Source organism: Aegilops tauschii, chromosome 5 (assembly GCF_002575655.3).
Source record: "Aegilops tauschii subsp. strangulata cultivar AL8/78 chromosome 5, Aet v6.0, whole genome shotgun sequence".
In the NCBI taxonomy this organism is placed as follows: domain Eukaryota; kingdom Viridiplantae; phylum Streptophyta; class Magnoliopsida; order Poales; family Poaceae; genus Aegilops; species Aegilops tauschii.
Genome location: NC_053039.3, coordinates 325,308,128 through 325,329,636, shown reverse-complemented (window position 1 = coordinate 325,329,636; position 21,509 = coordinate 325,308,128). Strand labels below are relative to the sequence as shown.

At 45.2% G+C, this 21,509-nt stretch overlaps 1 protein-coding gene across 1 annotated transcript; it reads right to left on the bottom strand.

Moving 5' to 3' along the window:
• Window positions 1-16,290: 16,290 nt before the first annotated feature.
• Window positions 16,291-20,571, bottom strand: LOC109755384 (nucleobase-ascorbate transporter 6). Its single transcript, XM_020314295.4, has 14 exons — window positions 19,779-20,571; window positions 19,278-19,375; window positions 18,930-19,106; window positions 18,743-18,843; window positions 18,537-18,612; window positions 18,389-18,448; window positions 18,098-18,282; window positions 17,909-18,005; window positions 17,738-17,824; window positions 17,587-17,645; window positions 17,402-17,493; window positions 17,214-17,291; window positions 16,918-17,078; window positions 16,291-16,840 (listed from the first exon to the last, which is right to left on the bottom strand). Exons 1-14 carry the CDS (start codon window positions 19,879-19,881, stop codon window positions 16,622-16,624), a joined length of 1,593 nt encoding a protein of 530 aa, XP_020169884.1. The 5' UTR covers window positions 19,882-20,571; the 3' UTR covers window positions 16,291-16,621.
• Window positions 20,572-21,509: the final 938 nt, after the last annotated feature.

Sequence of the window (21,509 nt, the reverse complement as noted above, 5' to 3'; positions counted from 1 at the left end):
CAACTTAGATGAGCCTGCCAGTTTCAGTATTCCATGCTTGATAGGAAGTCAAACTTTCCATGCTTTATGTGGTCTTGGGTCTACTGTGATTCCCTTCACTGTCTACGAGCCACTACCATTGGGTGATGTACGACTGACTAGCATCACTCTCCACCTTGCTGATCAGGATTCGGCAGACATTTTGGGTGATATCCCTGCAATAGTTGGTAACTTCACATTTCCAGTTGATTTTGTTGTCTTGGAGATGTAGGATAAGAGCTTTCCTATTTTTTGGGGGAGACCTTTTCTAGCTACTGCAGGGGTTGTCATCGATGTGAAAGATGCTAAGCTCACGCTTCAATTTGGTGAGGAGAAAGTCTCATTTGACATTAGGTATATCTTCCACTCACCTTCCTCACTGTCCAGACCATAGTAAGCAATATGAAACGAGTCACTTAAGCCCTAGTAAAAGGCTACTCTTTGAATCCCCTCTTTAAGGCATATAAAATTAGTACCCTTCCTGAGCTAGCTTAAGCATATCTCGAGCGAGTGAGTTTCCCTCCATCAAGTTCTAAGCGATCAAATAAGGTCCTTGCTCTCGAGCCAATGCCAATACCGGTTAAGGGCAAATGCAATCTTTGAGCCAGTTGGAGAAAAAGGGTAATCAAAGAAAGTTTCAATTGGACTTTCCCTGCCAACCCTACCCAAATTTCATACCCTGCGGTTTTCGTTCCTCTATTGATATTTCGTTCCTCGAATCGAGACTTTCTTTGTCGAGGATCTCTAGTTTAGGGTACTCCATCGAGTTTTGGTTTCTTCTTCTAATGGCTGTGTCCGTCTAAGGTGGCTATTTGAGCGATTTAAGTATCGCGGTTGTCTTGAGCTCTGGATTGATGGACGGAAACCCGGGGCTAGGTTCGATTTCAACTCGGAGATAGCCGGGTCTATAGTAAGAGCCGCTTTGTGAACAGCATCGGATGACATAGCCAGGGTAGCCGCAATAGAGCAATTATGCCTTAAGCCCAAAACTCTTCCTTCTAGGGATCAGATCAACCTAAAGCACCATCAGTTGTTGATGAATCCACAAAGTCTTTCTACTTAGCTCGTCAAGCGAAGTAGCTATCAACAGCTTTAGCATGACAACTAGAACATCAAGCCATGGTATACTGCCAAAGCTTCTGCTGTAGTGTAGCACCAGGGTTCAGCCTTCTCCTTGCCGAGTTGCATCGCCCGCATCATGTTCAATTGGAAAGTCTAGCAAAGGCGCTTCCAACTCCTGGTTCAGGGTCTGAGGTTACCAAACAAAGATGAATCATGCGCAATCAGAGATTAAGCCATAAGATCCCACCCAGAAACTGGAAGAGTCAGGGGCACCTACCGAAGGAGTCTTCCCTCCATCGATTCAATGAGAAAATAGCTCTATTGAGAGGGCCTTTGACAACCCTCTTGAATGTGGCTCGCTCCTAGTTTTTCTTCCCCCGCCCGTTCTATCTAGGCTGGTGGCTATACCAGATTTCGTGTCTGGTCGAACTTGAAACTAGCCCATTGAGCTTCTTGGATTCCAAACCAGAAAGAAGGATTGCACACAAGAAAATAGAGTTGGAATGAAAGATGGGGTAAAGATGAACTTTATTCTCCTAGCTGCTCTCCATCCAGCAAGTTACTCTCTTTCAAAAGATGACAACTCAAGATTACCAATCAAAACCAACGCTTTTTCTTCTCCTATAGCTTCATCATTACATCTTTCACTAGTTGTTGGATGTGAGTGATGAGATCGATCCATGGAATTTTTACCTCACTCACATACTTTGGAAGATGAAGAAATTCTCTTGAATTTACTTATGGGCTGGCTCTACATGTGGTCAGATGGGTTCCCCTCTTCAGTCATTTGGTACCTCTCCAACGCTTCCTCCTATTCCTATTGATCAGATCAAAGCCAAACCTATCTAGTCTTGCACGTTGTCACCCACCGCTCTTGCCAAAAACAAAGAAATTCTATCTTGGGAACTAAAAAAGAATCGGAATGGGAAGTATTTATTTATTGATTCTCCGGCTAGCATACTTACTTCCTTATTCAATGGAAGTTCTATGTTTTGGCTCGGTATAAACCAAAAAATGAGAAATTCTCTTATTTGTAGAAAAGTCTTCTTTTGGTTAAATCTGGAGAACCCAGTCGAAACTCTGATTCATGTTTGTGGATTTTAATAGCTCTCCTATCTACCCGGAAATGATCTTCTACCTTTACTATCTGTTTTCTTTACATATCTTTTGATTGTTTTTTAAAATCATTGTGTCGTTACAAATTCAGTGGTTGCACGCTTGTGAGCAAGTTGTTGCCGGATTGGATAGGAGAAGTGAAACAAAGATACGAAGGGTAAAAATTAGCTGAAGAAGTTAAGAAGAGCATTAGTGAAGCGAGAGGAGGACAAGATGGTTGGGAAGAGGAGGAAGGAGTATTAAGGAAAAAAGGGAGGCTTTATGTGGGGACCGCTGGAAATGCAAGAGCCAGGATAGCGCAAGAACTGCATGGGACAGCTACCGGAGGCCATTCAGGTATACTAGCTTCCTATAAGAGAACTAATAGGAACTTTGTCTGGCCAGGAATGGATGCCTCTCTTGAGGACAGACTGTGACGGTAAAGCAACAACATCAACTCGCAATGGCCCTCGTGCCATGAGACATGGATTTCAGTTGACGTAGATTGGATCGAAAGATCGCACTTCCGCTCTTCTCCTATCGGACTAGTCACTTCCCACTCTCCTCAAGTGAACAGTTTAGCCACTATCCTCCCATATACTCTGCTTTTTCATTGCTTATGAACTGGAACTTGTTGGTGCATGGATTTCACGTTTCAGCAGCACTTTGGTTTGTGCATAGTTGTGAAAAGAAGGCTTTCTATACACTTATATGAACTTCATTGGCGAAAGAAAGAGAAGCTTGCCTTGATAAAGCACAGCCTTTCGCACTCCAATAGGCATATATTGTTACAAGGTTATGCCCAAAGGTCTCAAAAACGCCGGTGCTACATATCAACGCGCCATGACTAAGATCTTCGATGAGATAATACATAAGACTGTCGAGTGCTATGTAGATGATCTCGTTGTAAAGGCGGTATCCTATGAAGAACATCTTCAACATCTCAGAATCGTATTCGACTGCCTTCTAGGTATGAGGATACCGACGATCGAATCTCGGGCAAGTAACATACCGATGACAAAGGGAATGACGTATGTTGTCATTGCGGTTTGACCGATAAAGATCTTCGTAGAATATGTAGGAACCAATATGCATCCAGGTTCCGCTGTTGGTTATTGATCGGAGATGTTTCTCGGTCATGTCTACATAGTTCTCGAACCCGTAGGGTCCGCACGCTTAACGTTTGATGACGATTTGTATTGTGAGTTATGTGTTTTGGTGACCGAAGATTGTTTGGAGTCCCGGATGAGATCATGTACATGATGAGGAGTCTCGAAATGGTCGATAGGTAAAGATTGATATATTGGACAATGGTATTCGGACACCGGAATGGTTACGGATCGTTTCGGGTATTTTGGGGAGTACCGGGAGGTTACTGAAACCCCTCGGGGAAAGTAATGGGCCAACATGGGCCATAGGGGAGAGGGGAGGCAGCCCACAAGGGGTGGCCGCGCCCCCCTCCCATAGGGAGTCCGAATTGGACTAGAGGAGGGGGCGCGCCCTCCTTTCCTTCTCCTCTTCCCTCTCCCTTCCCTCTTTCCCCCTCCATGAGAAGGAATAGGAGGGGAGGGCGAATCCTACTAGGACTGGGAGTCCTAGTAGGACTCCCCTCTCCTTGGCGCGCCCCTGGTGGCCGGCCTCCTCCTCTCCCTCCTTTATATACGTGGGCAGGGCACCCCTTGGAGACACACCAATTGTTCCAAGCCGTGTGCGGCGTCTCTCTCCACGGTTTACTCCTCCGGTCATATTCACGTAGCGCTTAGGCGAAGCCCTCCGCGGATCACATCACCATCACCGTCACCACGCCGTCGTGCTGACGAAACTCTCCCTCGACACTCTGCTGGATCAAGAGTTCGAGGGACGTCATCGAGCTGAACGTGTGCAGAACTCGGAGGTGTCGTACATTCGGTACTAGATCGGTTGGATCGTGAAGACGTTCGACTACATCAACCGCGTTAACCTAACGCTTCCGCTTTCGGTCTACGAGGGTACGTGGACACACTCTCCCCCTCTCGTTGCTATGCATCTTCTAGATAGATCTTGCGTGATCGTAGGAAATTTTTTGAAATTGCATGCTATGTTCCCCAACAGGCCGGAGCGGAGCAGTCGGAGGCGTCGAAGCTGTAGCTGCCGCACATGCTGCCGGAGCCGGGCACGGAGATCGTCGTGATCTCCGACGAGGAGTAGTTAGGATCGACGTAGTACGTAGGTTCTATTTCCTTTTGCATGTCTTTGTATGAATTTAAGAATCTAGCATGAGATGTTCGAATGCAACAAGTAAAATTTGAGGCGTGCCCGGTCATTGTCCACGGACGCGCCCGGACACGTCCGCGGGCATATGAGGGGCCATATTTACCATATGTTGTTGTAGATGCTCTTATTCCCACAAGTTTATATACATTTATTCCGGCGCTCCTGAAACTACAATAATTTGCAACATGCACGTCCTCGTCTGCGCAAGCTTGCTAGTGACAAAACAATATACCTAACACTGCCATTTGGCCCTTGCACATACCACACATGACCACATCACGATGGCTTAGCTAGCATTGATTGTTGTTTGGGTGACACAAGCAGGGGCTAGCTAGCTTCTCGTGCCATCTTTTCGCGCCATCACCTTTCTTTCTTTTTCTTTTCTGTCGTCCCCTGTTGCTACCCAACTTTCACAATGACGCAATTGAAATATTGGACAGTGGTTTACGCGTATTGCTGTGCTCCTGTACATACCGGACTTAGCAATTCAAAGTTTCTCTACTCAGAGAATCCATCACATCTTTGTTTTTTTAAGTCCATAACATGCTTGATGACATCAAGGACCTCTAAGATAATATTACACCTCGTGCAAGCAAGAATGAGCTTCTCACATACTCCCTCCATTGAGACATGATCGAGACATGAAGACTTGTGTTGAACCTTTTGCTTATTAATAATTATGGCTGTATGCATCGTTCTGATGCAGAGGCCGGAGATAACCCTTTTTAAAAAAAAAACATACTCCCTCCATCTAAAAATTTATGTGGAGGTGGACTGATCTCCATGCGTGGTAAAAAAAAAAAACTCCTTGCCGGCCCACTCCATCCAAATAGCTAATCAAGACAAGCAAGTAGATTAATTAACCATTGATCCCATAAACATCTCTATCTACCTAGGTAGCCTGCTAAACCAGACGTGCCACACACTAGAAGGCAAAACCACCATTGAAATACGCACGAAGAAGTCTCCATTTTCAACACGCATTACAGGCCAAAGAGTCACGGGGTGAGCTGAGCTTCATGTGACTGACCTCTTCCAACTAGTCCAAGTTAATCGAGTAATTGACAAAAAAAACTACCACATTTCACGTATTCGTCCCATAGAACTACCACATTTTAAAAACTGACCAAAAACTTCAGATTAGTGCTAATTTCGTGACAAAAAACTACCAGGTCGAGTTGAAGACCGATTTAACCGGTTTAAACCCCTTTCTGACAGAGCTGGCCCGCCTGTCGGGACGGCTGCCGCGCTAACGGCGCTCGCCTGCTCCAGGATGTCTTTCCAGCTCGGCGGCGCAGTACACCCGGAGCGCGTCGAACGCGGGGACGAGCTCCGCAGCTTCCGAGCTTGCCTGCGCTGGATGTGCATCGACCACACCGACGGGCTGCCCTCCGCGGGCTCCTGGGCGGTCTTCTTCCTCCTTGCCGTCGCCGTGCCCTCGGCGGTCACCCTCGCCCTCCAGGCCTCCGCGCCGCCGCGGCCCCTGGACGGGAAGGTGCAAGTGTCCCTCACCCTCGCCGCCACGCTCGCCTTTCTCTCCCTCTACTCGCTGCTCCGGGTCGGCCTCCGCCGCCTGCTCTGCATAGACTGTCTCCGCCATGACTCAGACGAGGTGCGCGCCGACTACACCGCGCAGCTCAGCCACTCCTTCCGCGTCCTTGCCTGGTTCCTCCTGCCCTGCTCCCTCGCCGGCGGGCACGACGCCATTCTCGGCTTCTCGTGGTCGTGCGTGGCAGCAGGGGCCGCCGGGGTGCAGCAGTGGTGGCGGCGGCAGGGCAAGCTGCTTCTCATGGCCGTATTGGCCTCTGCTGCTACTTGTCGCATGTGGCCGCGGCTGCAGCCGGTGGTCGTGCATGGGCACATGTGCAGCTCGTCCCCATGCGTGCACATGTAGTGTTTGTTGAAATGCCACATAGAGAGAGAGGAGGAGGAAGAAGAAGGTGATGCTGACGCGTGGGCCCCATCGGTCAACTTGACGGTCAAAATAAACGGAGTTGACTTTGCTGCCACGTCAGCCCTGACGAGTGGGCTCCGCCTGTCATAAACACGTTTAAATCGTCTAAACCGGCCATTTTTCAGAAGTGGTAGTTTTTTGTCATGAAATTAGCACTAATCTGGAGTTTTTTGTCAGTTTTCATAATGTGGTAGTTCTGTGGGACGGATACGTGAAATGTGGTAGTTTTTTGTCAATTACTCAAGTTAATCAGATTGTTAACCAGCCAACCAGATTGTTAAATAAGCCTAGCTAATCGGATTGTTAACTAGCCAGACATCGTTACACTTGGTCTACTTTTGTACACCATAGAGAGAGACACAGAACACAAACATCTAATCAGCCTAACCACTAGACTCTCTCTCTCTGTCTGCCTAGCTTTTGTTCCCATGCCCTTGTTCGTGAGCTGTGACAACAAAACATAGCTTGCATGCAGCTCGCAGGGGGCGCAGGAAAGCAGCTAGCCTGCCCGGCTGATGGGCACGCCAAGCTCGCGGTTTGTGGTTGGCCTCCTGCTTAATTGTCTCATTAGACGACATAGATCCTCCCGCCTAAGTGCAATTGTCCCATGGATCCCCAATCGGGGGGAGGGGGGGGGGGGGGGGGGGGGGGGGGGGGCAGCGCAAAAACGCCGAGCAGAGAATATATGTAAAGGGCAATGTTGAGCTGAAAAGCCGTGAGTAGTTGCTGCTCCTGCTCACACACATGCCTTGCGTCTAAATTTATCGAGCAAATCCTAAACTAAAGTTGCCTAGCTCAAGGTGCCATGTTAAAATCTCCTTTGGATGGATGGGCATTGTCACCATGGGCCGACGTCGACGGTAACTTTCTAGAGTAGTTTCTAGGCTTACGTGCAACACGTCGCAATTCGCAGCAGCTTTGCAACTTTTCTCCAAGCTGTGTCTCTATCCGCCTATCCACGGGTAGTAGAATGGAATGATGGGCAGGGAGGAATCGTCTGAGGGGGCATGACAAAAGGTGGATCCTGTCATCCCACACTAGTGCCTGTTTCTCTGCCTTTTTGGTCCTGCAGGTTGTTCTTTAGCGGTGACAGGTGGGGCCGGGCAGATGCCACGTCTGGTCTTGGGGTGGTCACTAGGGTTTGACCGGCCTGTCACTTTTGGAAAGTAACTAGCGTACATGTTAAGTGTCCGTGTCTATCCGGAGTTTTCCATCTACTACTATAACAAAAATTCAGCTCAGTGATCAGGTAAGAAAATTGCTTGCTTTTGGGCTGACGAGACTAATTGCATGGGCATTAAATACGTACATTTTGCAACCATGGCAGATGAGGAAGCTAGCTGACCTTAGAGCAACTCTAGCAGACCTCACAAAACGCCGGCCCGCAAAACGCGTATGCAGTTCGCGCAAAACAGTTTTTACGGGCCGGCGCAGGCTGGCACAGATGCAGACCTCCCAAACGGATCCGTAAAAAATATATTCGCGGAATATGCTTTTTTACGGGTCGGCTATGCGGGTTCTGCTCTTTGCGCCGCTGCATCCCCGCAAATCATCAGCCCGCAAATCTCAAATCCAACATAATTCAACAATCGAAAACAAACTAAATTATTCAAATCAAACATAAAACAATAATCATCCGCATTACAAATAATTATTCATATCACCGTAACAAACTAAAAATAATGCAATACAAAACTTGTCATGAATACAAATACAAATGAGTACAAAAATTAGTCATTGTCTAGCTCTTTGCCAATGGTGCTCAATGAGATCTTCCTGAAGTTGAAAGTGTGTGTCTGCATTTTCAATCTCCTTGTATGTCTGAAGAAAAGCTCTAATGCGATTTGGGTCTCTAGCTGGTTTGACACGGCTACCCACATTTTCGTAAAAGAATTCTAAGTCCATTCATCTCTCATCTTCAAGAATCATATTGTGCAGGATAACACAGCAAGTCATGATGTTCTTCAGGGTTTTCTTATCCAAAAAACGAGCAGGAACTCGGACAATGGCAAACCTAGATTGCAAAACATCGAATGCTCTTTCAATGTCTTTTCGGGCTGCCTCTTGCACCCTTGCAAATTCACATTGTTTTTTTTGTTTTGGGTTCTTTGATGCTCTTGACAAATGTGCACCAAGGAGGATATATACCATCTGTTAGATAGTACCCCTTTGTGTATTCATGCTCATTGATAGTGTAGTTGCAAGCAGGAGCATCACCACTAGCAAGCCTAGCAAACAAATCAGAGCGTGCAACACATTGATATCATTGAGTGTGCCGGGCATACCAAAAAAGCAGTGCCAAATCCATAAATCCTCGGATGCTACGGCCTCTAGCACAATTGTTGCATCACGAGACTTGCCACAATACATTCCTTGCCAAGCCTTGGGGCAACTTTTCCAATTCCAATGCATACAACCAATGCTACCTAGCATCCCAGGCCAACCTCTCCTCTCATTAGCTGCCATCAATTTCTTTGTGTCATCTTCATTTGGTGCCCGAAGATACTCGGGACCAAAGACACGGACGATCACTTTTGCAAATCTACGCACAGACTCAATTGTGCTATCTTCACCAATACGAAGATACTCATCGGCATAGTCAGCCGGAACGCCATATGCAATCACCCGCATAGCTGCGGAGATTTTTTGATATGCACTAAATCCCTTTAAGCCCGCGGCATTCCTTCTCTGAGTGAAATACCGGCAATTTGCCTCGCAAGCTTCAACAATTTTCACAAAAAGGGATCGGCGCATTCGGTACCTTCTGCGGAAGAGGTGTGCAGGATATGTAGGATTCTCCGGAAAATAATCTTGCATCAACATCTCGTTTCCAAGATGGCGATTCCGCGGAATGCACAGACGCCCGACAGTAGATCCTCGCCTCCTCTTTCGGTACTCATCTTCATGCTCCTTCACGGCAAGCGCCATGACCAATGTTTGCTGCCGAAAGTTCGCAAGCATGGTCTCCACATCCGAGTCGTCCGAATCGGACGAATCGGATAGTAAGAACTTCTCGCACGGGGTCAACTCCATCTACACGCACGCCGGCGCATCAATCTACTACACAGCTCGCGAAAATCATAAAAAGGGGACTAACCGGTGGTGCGCTCGGCGGTGGTCGATCCCAGCGGCGGCGGCGACTGGGGGCGGCTCTTCTCGCCGGATCCGGAGGGGCGGTGCAGCGGCTCGGCGCGGGAGGGTGTGGGGCGGCCCCGCGGAGCGATTCCGTCCGCAGATATGGCCGGAATCGCCGGCGGCGGGCGGGCGGCGGCGGAAGGAAGGGAAAAAGAGCGCGGGCTGAAATGTCCCTCCCGCCAACTGCTTCTCTGTGATGCAGGGCACCGCAGCCGCGAGGGGGAAACCCGCGTTTTCCCAGGTTGAGGCTGGAAATTTGCCGCGCCCCCTAAATTTTTTTGCGGGCCGGGGCGGGATGCGGGGTCTGGTCGGGCAGGCTTTCCGGCCCGCACCCGCATTTTGATGGTTATTTTGCGGGTCGGGGCGGATGCGGGGTCTGCTAGAGTTGCTCTTACCAAGTGAGAGCGTGTGACCTCACCGTAAACTGACCCTTGTCACTCCTATTGTACCTGCCATCCTTCTTTCACGGAAGAAACGGCTCATTGCATCACGGTGTCGGTGGTTGAGCATTTCCGCATAGGTATACTCCATCAGCGTTTTAGGTTGGGCCTCGACCCCATGCAGTGCCGGTTTTGGGGGTCCGATTCCGTCTTCTCACGTCTTGGGCTTCAACGCCGGCCACATGTATGCTACGTAGTCTCTGGGCGTTGGGACGTCAAGAAAGCTAACTGCAAGATGGTCACGCTGCCCGCCCCAGCATAGCTAGTTCGTTGCGCGATCGATGGGTCGATGTGGTCTTGGCGAGATATCCGGTCGAGCTGTGCGAGTTAACAGCATTCAAATCGATCACAAGATCTCCGTGTCTGCCCGCCTCATATCTCATAGCTAAGGACGCCTAGTTTTCGTGATGTCTATGCCTCGAGTGTCTCCCGTGGACAGAAGCAAACGTACCGACGCTACTGGTCCGTAGGGGTTTGGCCACCGGTGCTCTGCATTCATGCATGGCATGGTTAACTGCATATTGGAAAAGATAAACTATACCTGAGGCCAGAAGAAAAGCTGGAACTGGAGATATCACTTCCGATTGAAAAAGATCATGCGACTTCTCGTCCGAAGATGAACAACATATGCTAGCGCTTGTAGTTTGGATTTCCTTTTTTTTTCATGGGCGTGTTTCAAATGCACTGTCAACTGTTAAGCGTGACTTTCCTCTTTTTCTACTTCTTCTTCCTCTTTGCGGTGCTGGGAACATCAATTTTCAGCCATGGACGCTGATATACGGAGTAGCTTTTTAGAATTACTTCCTTCGTCATTTTCCTTTTATAGAAATCGCTTGCTTTTTTTCTCTCTCGGGAGAATATAGAAATCGTTTGGTCCAGATCATTATACTAATGCGAAGAGTAGTGACCGGAATTCTAGAGCCCGAATCCTGCTTACCGCTTAAAGCGCCAGTTACTTTGTTACCGTAACTGGTGCACACCCTCGATTCCTTCTGGCTACCGAAATGGCCCGGCCCAAATCACGTACTCCCAGCGTCGGGTTTGCAAACCTTCCAGAAGGTTCCCTCCAGCTTTTTTGGGCTGGGTTCTTGTGTTTTTTGTTTAGTCTCTACTCTTTTTTTTCTTTTCTTATTTGTATTTTTACTTCTTAACTCATAATTTTTTTTAAATCGTGGAATTTTTCTGAACTTACAAACTTTTGTTCAAATTCGCCGTTTAAAATTCATGATTGTTTTTCAAGTTCGTGAACATTTCTCAATTTTGTGACTTTGTTTCTCGAAAATTTGTGTTTTTTCCAAATTTGTGAACATTTTTCTCAATGCTATAAACGTTTTCCAAATTTTGCGAAATTATCTCAAACGTGCATGTTTTTTTGAATTCATGAACTTTTTCAAATTCGTGAACGTATTTTGAACTCCTATTGTTTTTTAAGTTTTCGCATTTTCCCAGAAGAGCTAACAGTCAACTGGTCAGCGGTGGACCAATCAATAACTGTGAACCAAGGGACCAGGGGAATCGACGTGTTTTGAGCGAGGTGCTCGCCTCATTGTTGGGCAGGCCCATGAAGCGGAGTGCGTGGACGCTTGATCCTTACATGACATAGAAGGCATTAGTTAGGAGGTCTCATTCTAGAATCCAGCCCTTAGAATGCATCAGCAAACAACTCAAAGATTGTAAGGCCAAGATCCAATAGGCCTTTTACATTGTCATAAAGACCAACAGCCCGCGACTGCACCGCTAACCGATTAGCATCTCAAATGCGAACGAATAATCCTAGACTTACGTGATACATCCACGGGAAGCAATATATGGAAAAAAAAACTTCATGTTAATATCTCCCCACCTAATTTTTAGGGGGGGGGGGGCGGGGGGGGGGGGGCTTTCCTTCCCATCGTTTTCCAACTCACCCCTTAATTTCAATCTCGTAAAAGTTGCCCGTATGTGGAGTTTCCTTCAAATGCAAACTAGGCCTTTGACGAGTAATACTACAACTACGGAGTGTTTACTGGAGATTTAAAGGCTGAGCTGAGGGTAATTGTTTTGATAGGTAATTACTATGAAGGGGGGCTCACCCTTAAATTCAGAGGGAGGGGGAGGGAGGAGAATGTATCCGGTGCACCCGCACTTATGGTGCTACTGGTGCACCGGATGCCATAAAATGTTTTAAAAAATCTGAAAAAAAATCTAGCACGTTACCGCAACATCAATGTATGATGTCAGAAAATTTCGTATACAAATTTGAAATATTTTGTGAGATACAAAAATGACAAATTTGACACCATTGTGATAATGGGCCAAATCTAAAGCCCAAGTTATGTTACGTACTATTTAGTGTTGAATTTGTCATTTTTGTTTTTCGAGTTATGTTTTCAATTTTGTGACAACCTACATTGATGTTGTACGAGTGTGCTAATTTATTTCCAGAATTTTTTAAATATTTTAAAAGCACAATGTGAGTTCGGTGCACGGGTAGCACCACAAGCTCCGGTGCACCGGATATTTCCCCGGAGGGCGGCCGGGGGGGGGGGGGGGGGGGGGGTCAGTGAGGGTAGAAGTTCTGTCCATTCCATAAAAGCTTCCTTGTAAGTGTAGCATTTTTGGCCTTTGACTATGGGTGGGTGGGTGCCGATTAGCGAGTTGTAGCACTGCCTCGCTCACATGGTGGCACTATTAGGCCAATCTTATTTTACACAATCGCATAAATATATCTATAAATGTATGATTTTTCTAAAGCAGGCATTTTTAAAAATGCATGAACATTGTAATTTCAAGGGTTTTTATCATTTATGCTATTGGTTGTGTTTCACTACTCGGTTTTGTCACTAGGAATTTCAGCTGCTCAAAAATGTCATCGCTTTGTTAGGCACATGCTCAAAAAATACCACTGGACATCATTATTGTCAGCTCAAATCCCGTTTGCCATGTCATAATGACCAAAATACCTATATAACAACATGTCAGCTCCCCCTCTATCTCACTACAATAAAGTGTGGGTCCCACTTGATCCCAATAGCATTCTTATTTTCTCTAAAATTATTCGCTTGCTTACTCCTGACAAGTGGGGTCCAAACTTATCATTGTGAGATAGAGAGAGCTGACATGTGGGTATAGGTGTATTTTCATCATATAACATGGTCAACGAGTTTGACCTGAAAATAACGATGTCTAATGGCATTTTTGAGCAAACATCTAATGAAACGATGGCATATTTGAGATATCTAATGGCATTTTTGAGCAAGCATCTCATGAAACGATGGCATTTTTGAGTAGTAGCAATTTCTAATGGCAAATCTGAGTAGTGGGACACAACTAATGGCATAAATGATAAAAACCCTAATTTCAAATGCATAAATATTCTTGAATACACGCATTTTTACACATGAGCAAATTTTAAATGCATTATGCTTTTAATATATGATGGATATTTTAAACATTAATAATTTTTAAAATATGAATATTTTCAAATATAAGAATATATTTTTGATAGCAATTATGCATCAACCAATTTCAATAATATTTTTCATTAAATTAATTATATATTTCCCAACTAAAAAATGTTGATATTATGACGTGTCTTCTGTGGCCTTGCACACTTCGGCCAAGTTGCTACATGTCCTATGTTTAAAGCCCAGAATAGGGGTGCTCCCTATTTTGCGCGTAGGGAGTTGGATAGTGACCTACCGCGTAACCCCTGCACGCCCCGTCCTCTCTATGAGCCGGCTTACTCCGTTTTGTCTTCCCAACCGAGTTTTTTTGTTGCAAAATATACATAATTTTTTAGTTTTATCGGAAATCTGGGACCATTTCTTAAAAGTCATGAAATTTCTAGAAAATCATGCACACACTTTCAAATTGAAGAACAATTTTCAAATTCATGAATATTTCTTGAAATCCAAGAAGATTTTTCAAATGATTGAACTTTTTTGAACTCCAAGATTTTCTTTCCAAATTCATTAACATTTTTTGACATTTGGGAGAAATTTTTGAAATATGAGAAAACAAATTTAAATTTGTGCACATTGTTTCAGTGCATGAACATTTTGTAAAAATTGGAGATAACTTTTTTCAAATTTATAATTTTTTAAAAATACATTTTCCAAATTCATTCATTCGTTTCAATTTGGAATCATTTTTTAAATCTGAACATTTTTTAAGAAGTAAAAAAACAGGGGCACTCCGCACCCCTAATAGGCCGGTCGTCCGGCTCAAAGTGCGAGTGCGAGTTCACGTTTGCTGCACTAACACCACGTTCTTCCGGGTTTAGGAGCTCCCTAGAATAGGGGGCATCGCTTTGTCTCACGTGCTGCGAGACGGAGTGTGTGTGCTCGTTTCTGGTCAGGGTGTGCAAAACCGAACCAAAAACACTAAACCGAACCAAAATTTTGATTTTTCTAGGTTTCAGTTTCATATTTGAAATCTGAAAACCATTTGCGTTCCAGTTTTATGATTAGAAACCGGAAACCATTTGGTTAAACCGCATTAACCTAGATTGGAATTTTTTGGGTTCAAAAGCATAATGGGTTGCTATAGTACAATACTTTCTAGCCCATTTAGTGCTTTCAGTTTACGTGATTAGATTGACTGCTTATCAAACATCCCTTCTTGATCCTTTTCTAATTGTTTTTCCTCATTATGATCTATATCATGTATTTACACGTGGAACACTTCTGTATTGGCTAACTGTAAAAAAAACTTATGTGTGGTTAATTTGGGTATTACCGAAACCGAACCAAAAGTAAATGGTTATTACCAAAACCGATCGTATCTATGTATAAAACCGTATAAACCAAACCTAATCAAAAAAAAAAACTAAATGCACACCCTGAGTCTTAGGGTAACGTCTAGTTTGCTTGTGCAGGAGCTACATGTCGCTTTGTGTGTTCGTTTGTTTGGTTTATATTTGAACAATATTCTAAATATATATATTTGAGAAACTAATTTACCAAAAATTTGAAAAGGTTTCATCGCACATTTTAAAAATGTTAATGCGCATAGAAATATTGTCCGTGCAACATTTAAAAAATATTGGTAGCATTCAAAAATCTGTGTTCATGACATTATTAAGAATGTTTACACAATATAAAACGAATGTTTGCATAATTTAATAAAAAATCTGTAGCATTTAAAAAAGTTTACGCATTCAAAAATATGTTCATCACAATTTTTAATTGTTTGTACAAAATAAAAAATGTCAGCGTCATTTTATGAAAATGTTTCATACCATTAGGGAAATGTTTGCGACATTATAAAATATCAAGCATTTCAGGAATATGTTCGTTACATTTAAAAAGTTATAGAATCTAAATAAATATTTTTATGTAAAAAAATATCCTACGATTCGAATAAATGTTCAACGTTTATTCAAAACTGTATTGCATGTTTCCAATTGTTCAAGCATGTATTTAAAAAAAATGTTCATTGTGTCTTAAAAAATATTCAACATGTATCAAAAAATGTTCCCCATGTATATAAAAATGTATAGCACGTGTTTAAAAAGTCAATATTAGTTTGAAAAAAAGGGGGAAGACGTAGGAAAACTGAAGAATACCAATAGGAAAAACACACATAGAAACAAAGAGAAAAGAGAATCCATATGGAAGCTTCTAGAGCCAGTCCGAGCCGGTTCATCCAAACTTCCAAAAATCGCTCGGTGGACCTATAGTATTGGGCCGTCCTACTAGCCTCACACCAGAGGGGAATACGATAGCTCGTCACGCCGCAGGCGAGATATAGCCCTGACGTAGAATAGGAGCGCCCGCTGCATTAAGCTACCTAAAAAGGACGTCTAAAAGTAATATCTTTTTTCATTAGGCTTACCTCTCAATGTGGCCCATTTTTACATGTAATATCTTTTTTCTTTATACATATAAAAATGGATTTATTGCATTACTTTTCTATGATCATATAAAAGTAGTTGTGGCATCAAGCTTATCACTCAATGCGGCCTATTTAACATGTAATATCTTTTTTCTTTATAAATACAACCTCCGTTTCAAATTATTTGTTTTAAATTTATCTTGATACTGATGTAACTAACACTAAAATGTGTGTAGATACATCCATATCTAGATAAATGTAAAACAGATAATTTTTGTTCGTAGGGAGTATAAAAAATGGATATTTTTTTCTGAGAAAACTTCCAATCTATTTATCTTCAATCATGTTTTGGAAAAAACAAATAATTTACGAGTTCCTCGAAAGTGTTTGTGCATCTCATAGAACATATGCGAATAAAATTGGGAGAATGATGCTCCTTTCCTCAGAAAAACAAATATGTATCAGGTTGAGAATTATTTTTTTGGAAATAGCAGGACTAAGAATATAGCAAGTCCAAAAACTGAACGCTTCTCTCTTTAATTTCTAGGAAATAAATTACTAGCATTATAAGCCACCATACTAGTGATGATCTTTTCTTCCTGGGCTAGGGAAGCAGCATGTACATCCACAGATTAACAACAGGTATCACTTATGAGACGTTGATCCGCGCAGAACCAAAAAACGAACATGGCGTCCCCACTGGTCCAATCAGTCCATCTCGTCCATAAATACACAAAACTGACGCACAGCGGCACCACGAAAACTCGACAGATCAAGCTAGCAGGACCATGTTCAGCCAATGCACCAACAAGTGGATCGACAGCGCCCTTCTCCCGCGACACGACGATCAGACGGAAGGGAAGAACTTGTTGAGGTTGAAGGGCAGGGAGTAGAACTCCTCGCTCCTGGCGTCCTTCTTGAAGCTCCTGAACTTGTCCCACCAGTGGTAGCCCCTGTCCTTCCTCACCGCGCTCTGGTGCAGGTGCATCGTGTTGTCCAGGAAGTAGGCCACCAGCCCCGCCACGAACGGCTTGTTCGAGAAGGGCACGTTGATCATGTCGTTGAACTGCCCAAATCAACAAAGGGTCAGTGGTTTCAGAGAGCTGATGAATGGCGAGAGACCGAGGCGTGTGCTCATCGTACCCATCTTGCGCCCGTGTGCACCGGGCCATGGCCCGAGACGGAGGCGTACTCGTTGAAGTACTGAGGAACTGATATGCCGATGAAGAAGGAGAAGCCCAGGATGAACTTGGTCCTGAAGCTGTTCAAGTTGCAGAACTGGAGGAAGCTCAGACCACAGGCACCTGCTCGGCAAAAGAGAGAACCAATGAGACTCATACATTCATACTGGTGTCAAAACTGGCAACGTAACACGCTGAAAATGATCAAATTTAGACTTTCGAACGACGACGAGCGGTTTCGCGGGTATCTGGACGTACCGACATATGCGAAGAAAACACAGTACATGCCAGCAAATATAGGCAGTGGAATGGACGCGAACAGGGCTCCAAATTTTCCTGTTTTGCCAAAAGAAACAAAATTAAAATCAGCTTGGGTAACAGTATACTATGTGCACAACCAAAACTATAGTCATAATAGCTTTAAATATAAGTTTAGCTTATATTACCTAGGACAGCGAAGAAAATCATGAAGCCCGCAGATATTTGCACGACTCTCCTGCTGCCAACATGTGTCACGGCAAGTAAACCAACATTCTCCCTGCAAATACAAAAGTTCACAGAGATAATCAAGTACTCCATTGGCTGTTCAGTCAAGTAATGCCACTTGTACTATCCTGAAACATATACTTACACTGCAACTGAGGTTCCATTGGCTGTTCCAAAGAATGAATCAAGCAAGATACCGATGCCCTGAAAGTGACGTTTCATTGTGATCAGCATGCATTATTACCAAGTAAAATATGATTAGACAAACTCCACTGTACAATAAACCATTCATTTACCTGCCAACCAATTCCCCGACTAACGATCGATGGAGGTATCATCGTCGCACTTGCATACCTTGAAGCAGCAATGAAGGCTCCAGTGGACTGCAATGCATGAGTACCATCTTATTATGACTGAATGTATAGCATCTGCTTCCTATTCTAGGGTAAATAATATTGCAGACAAACCTCTACAATGGCAATGAATGAAGTCATCATCATTGCAAAACATTCCCCAGCATCGAATGTAGGAGCCCCCCACTGAAACGGATACGGAACGCTTATCCTGAAACCAGATTTCAGGCAGCACCTTCGTCACGAATGCCATCAGAATTACAACACATTATTATAACAGAATATGGTTTCCTGGGACCCTACCATGGAGCTCCTCCGATCAGCCCTGAACGATCGACGCGGCAATGCGCCTGCGTCTTCAGCTTGACGTTCTTGTAGGCGCCACTGATTGTGAGGATGTATGCGTACAGCCACACGATTGAGACGGTGAAAAGAACAGAAAACCGGCCGAAGACACCCTTCCCAGAATGCAGCACATGAGGCAAATACTGCGCAGGAAACAAACACGATCAGTACGTACATCATCGTTAACTTACTGAAACCATTTAGAAACATTGATCTGGCCAATCAGAACTTCGTAAAATGTTGTGATACCTGAGAAAATGCGACCATCAGGATGAGTTCTGGAAGACCAATTTCCACGCACTTGGCTACCTGTATTTGATCATGAATACCTTTTATTCACTCTTGCAAGAAGATACTAGAAGCAGAGGAAATAAGCAAGTGATGGAGCAAAACTAACCGCTGGGAAGCCAAGCTCATAAAGCCCAAATCCGACAAGCGAAACAAGAGGAACTGCAGACAATGGGCTCAGCAATCTGCACATAAATCATACAGGATGGTTAGTTAACTCAACCCTTAACTGCACGACCTGAAATGCTACAGGGCAGTACTAAAAGAACTTGTACTACTATAATTCGACGAAGAAAGGCTGAAAATGGGACTAACTTGACAACATTGCGCCAGAGGCCGCTGAAGCCAAGGATGATCTGGATCGTCGACGCGATTATGAGAGCGCCTTGTGTCCCCCTCATCGTCCGTAGGAATTTCTTGACGACAGCAACACAAATTTGTTAGCCTCCATACAGGAACTCGTGCGTCATGAGAAGGCAATTCTGCTGGGCCGTATAAATACCTCGTGAGGGTCTGTCTCATTGTCGTAGCGCCCGGCCAAGATGATGGAGATGGTCGGCGCGACGAAGGTGTAGGAGCCACCCATGACGACGGGGAGGCGAGACCCGAAGAAGGTTTGCAGTAAGGTGTTTATGCCGGCGACGAACAAGAGCGTCTGGATTACCCGGGCTTTCTCCTCCTGACACAAATTAATTCAGTGAGTGTCCATCATCATGTTTATATGTACGGCCAATTCAGTGAGAGCCTAGCAGTACTCCTTATTCAGAGATATCAAATTCATGTGTCAAGTAAGTGAATAAACCAGAGGACATTTGGTAGAGAATCAATAAATAGAGAGTTGAGGACTGACATTTCCACCTCCCATTTGAGGAACAAGCGCGCTTGGTATGATGACGGTGGTGCCCAGCATGACTATGAAATGCTGAAATCCTAGAATCACGGCCTCGGCTGCGTACAAGATCAAGCACAAGAGAAACATCAATATACAGTACACCAATTGATATGAGTAGTACTACTATTGTATCAATTGCATAAAAAGATGTGCAACTGAAAGGCCTTTTCATTATAAATAAATTCAAGATCAAAGAATCTTCCAGACTGGTTAAGCAAAAGAATTCGTGTCCAATAAAAAAAACATGAAAAACTTTCTGCAGTGAAAATATGAAGAGACTGATGAACAACAAAAACAGGCCAGTAATCAGCACGCATATGCAGTGGGAAAGAAAGCCTGGACATGTATGAAACTGCAAGTACGAGAAACAAACTGAGGACAGTGAAGGGACAAGCACGGAGGAGGGAAGCTTTTAAAGAGCAAAATCAAAAGGGAGATTTGGCAGAACATAGCACGTACGCCATGGCGGCGGGCTTGTGATGCAGAACGACACGCTGGGGAGCTGCTCCTTGGGCGGATGCGGCTGCAGCTCGTCGGCCTTGGGCGGCGGTGCGGCGGCCATCTTCGTTCTCCTCCTTCCTCACCGGCTCCAAACTCCCAAGAAACCACGCTCGTCACTTCACTCGCCACTAGAACAGGGGACTGGACGACTGACCGACCGACTGATCTGTCGTTCCTTTCTGCGCCAAGAACCAAGAACCCCCTCGCAAGCAAGGAACAGCCAACCAACCAACCACGGGGGAGAAAAGTCGGAGAAAAGGCGAGGAGAATCGAGAGAAAGCAATTGATCTGGCCTAGCTACCCAATTCCCCACTACTTCTCCTCCTCCTCTTCCAAGGAATGGAATCTATCCCCCCAGAAAGCCACCTTACGCTCTCTTCTTCCTTCTCCCTCGCCACAAGGAAAGGGAAGAGAAGAGAAGCTCGAGAGAGAGAGGAGGCTGCTCGGAGGAAGGGACTAGACTAGCAGCGGAAAGGCAGCCAGCGGCATCCCGAGGCGAAAACTTCCTCTCTCTTTTGAGCGGCAGAAAGGAGGTGGCAGAGAGGCGAGCGGGGGCAGAGGGCGAGAAGGACTGCTCTCCTTGCCTCCTCCCTTTCCGCTTTAAAAACGGCGCCTTTTGCAAGCGAGCGAGCTGGCCTGGCCAGCGACCCTTTTCCCTCGGCGGCTTTCCCCTCTCCCTCCGATCCGTGCTGCGCTCACTCGCTCGCTGCTACCCACGCGGCTAGTCTCAAGTCTCAACTCTCAACTGCTCGGGGGTTGGGGTTTGACGCTCCGCCCGTAAACCGTTACTGAAACTGAGCCAGCAGCGCTGACACAAGGCGCAGATTTCCCTTTGACCGCGATCGGTCCGCTTGTGGTATTAATCGGCAGTTTGTATTTTTGTGTGCATATAGGAGTTGATAAATGCAGAGGAGTTAAAGAGTGAGCCTGGGGAAATTTCTCGGAAATTAAAAGAGGGGATGGTTGTTGAGGGAATTTATTCTCCTCTAGCTAGAGAGATGGACATGATGGTACGTTGGTTGTTTACTGAAAGCCGCCCTGAGTGCCAGGGCTTCAGCGGAAGGTTCATCAAAGGACAGGCGCCAACGAGGTTCAGGACCATGTTACCTGCTCGTAATCAGAAGTGCCTCAAATCTTGGCTTGACACAAGCTGGCTAAACGGAATTTTTGTCAGTGGCGGCTAGCAATGTGCATTTGACAAAATACTATGGAGTGAGTAGCGGGAGCACATTCTCTGTGGAATATAATACTAGGTGCGCGGCTGACCAATTGGCCGCATGTCCAAAAAGCAGCCTCGGACACTTCTGCTTCAGTGTGTCTATCTATCGCTGCTAGGATGTTTGTTTGGTCAGCAAAAGCTGGTTCCAGCTTCCAAGCATTCTCGTCTGGTTAAGGTTCTGGTCATCAGAGTATGATTTGGGCATCTTCAGCACGGCATAGCCCATTTCCCCATTATCTGTCCATCCACACAGCCCAAACATCAAAATTGGCATCCACGGGGGGCGAAATCGCTGTTTTCACTTTTTTTGTTAATTTAATCATGATTTGGCCCTGCTTCGCGAAATTTTCAAGATCTTACCATTGTCCTACCGTCTGACCCGTTGGCAGGAGGGTTTAACCACCTACGGCCAAGGACTCCGGCGGTAGGGTTGACAGCATACACTGACGACCGTCGAGGCGTTGCTGGCG

Bases quoted from the DNA above. Each gene is read 5' to 3' on its own strand.
- LOC109755384 (XM_020314295.4), bottom strand. From the start codon at position 19,881: ATGGCCGCCGCACCGCCGCCCAAGGCCGACGAGCTGCAGCCGCATCCG. The intron at 19,376-19,778 runs GTACGTGCTATG...TCTTGTACGCAG, and splicing joins CACAAGCCCGCCGCCATGGC to CCGAGGCCGTGATTCTAGGA. The intron at 17,079-17,213 runs GTACGTCCAGAT...TTTGCCGAGCAG, and splicing joins TGTTTTCTTCGCATATGTCG to GTGCCTGTGGTCTGAGCTTC.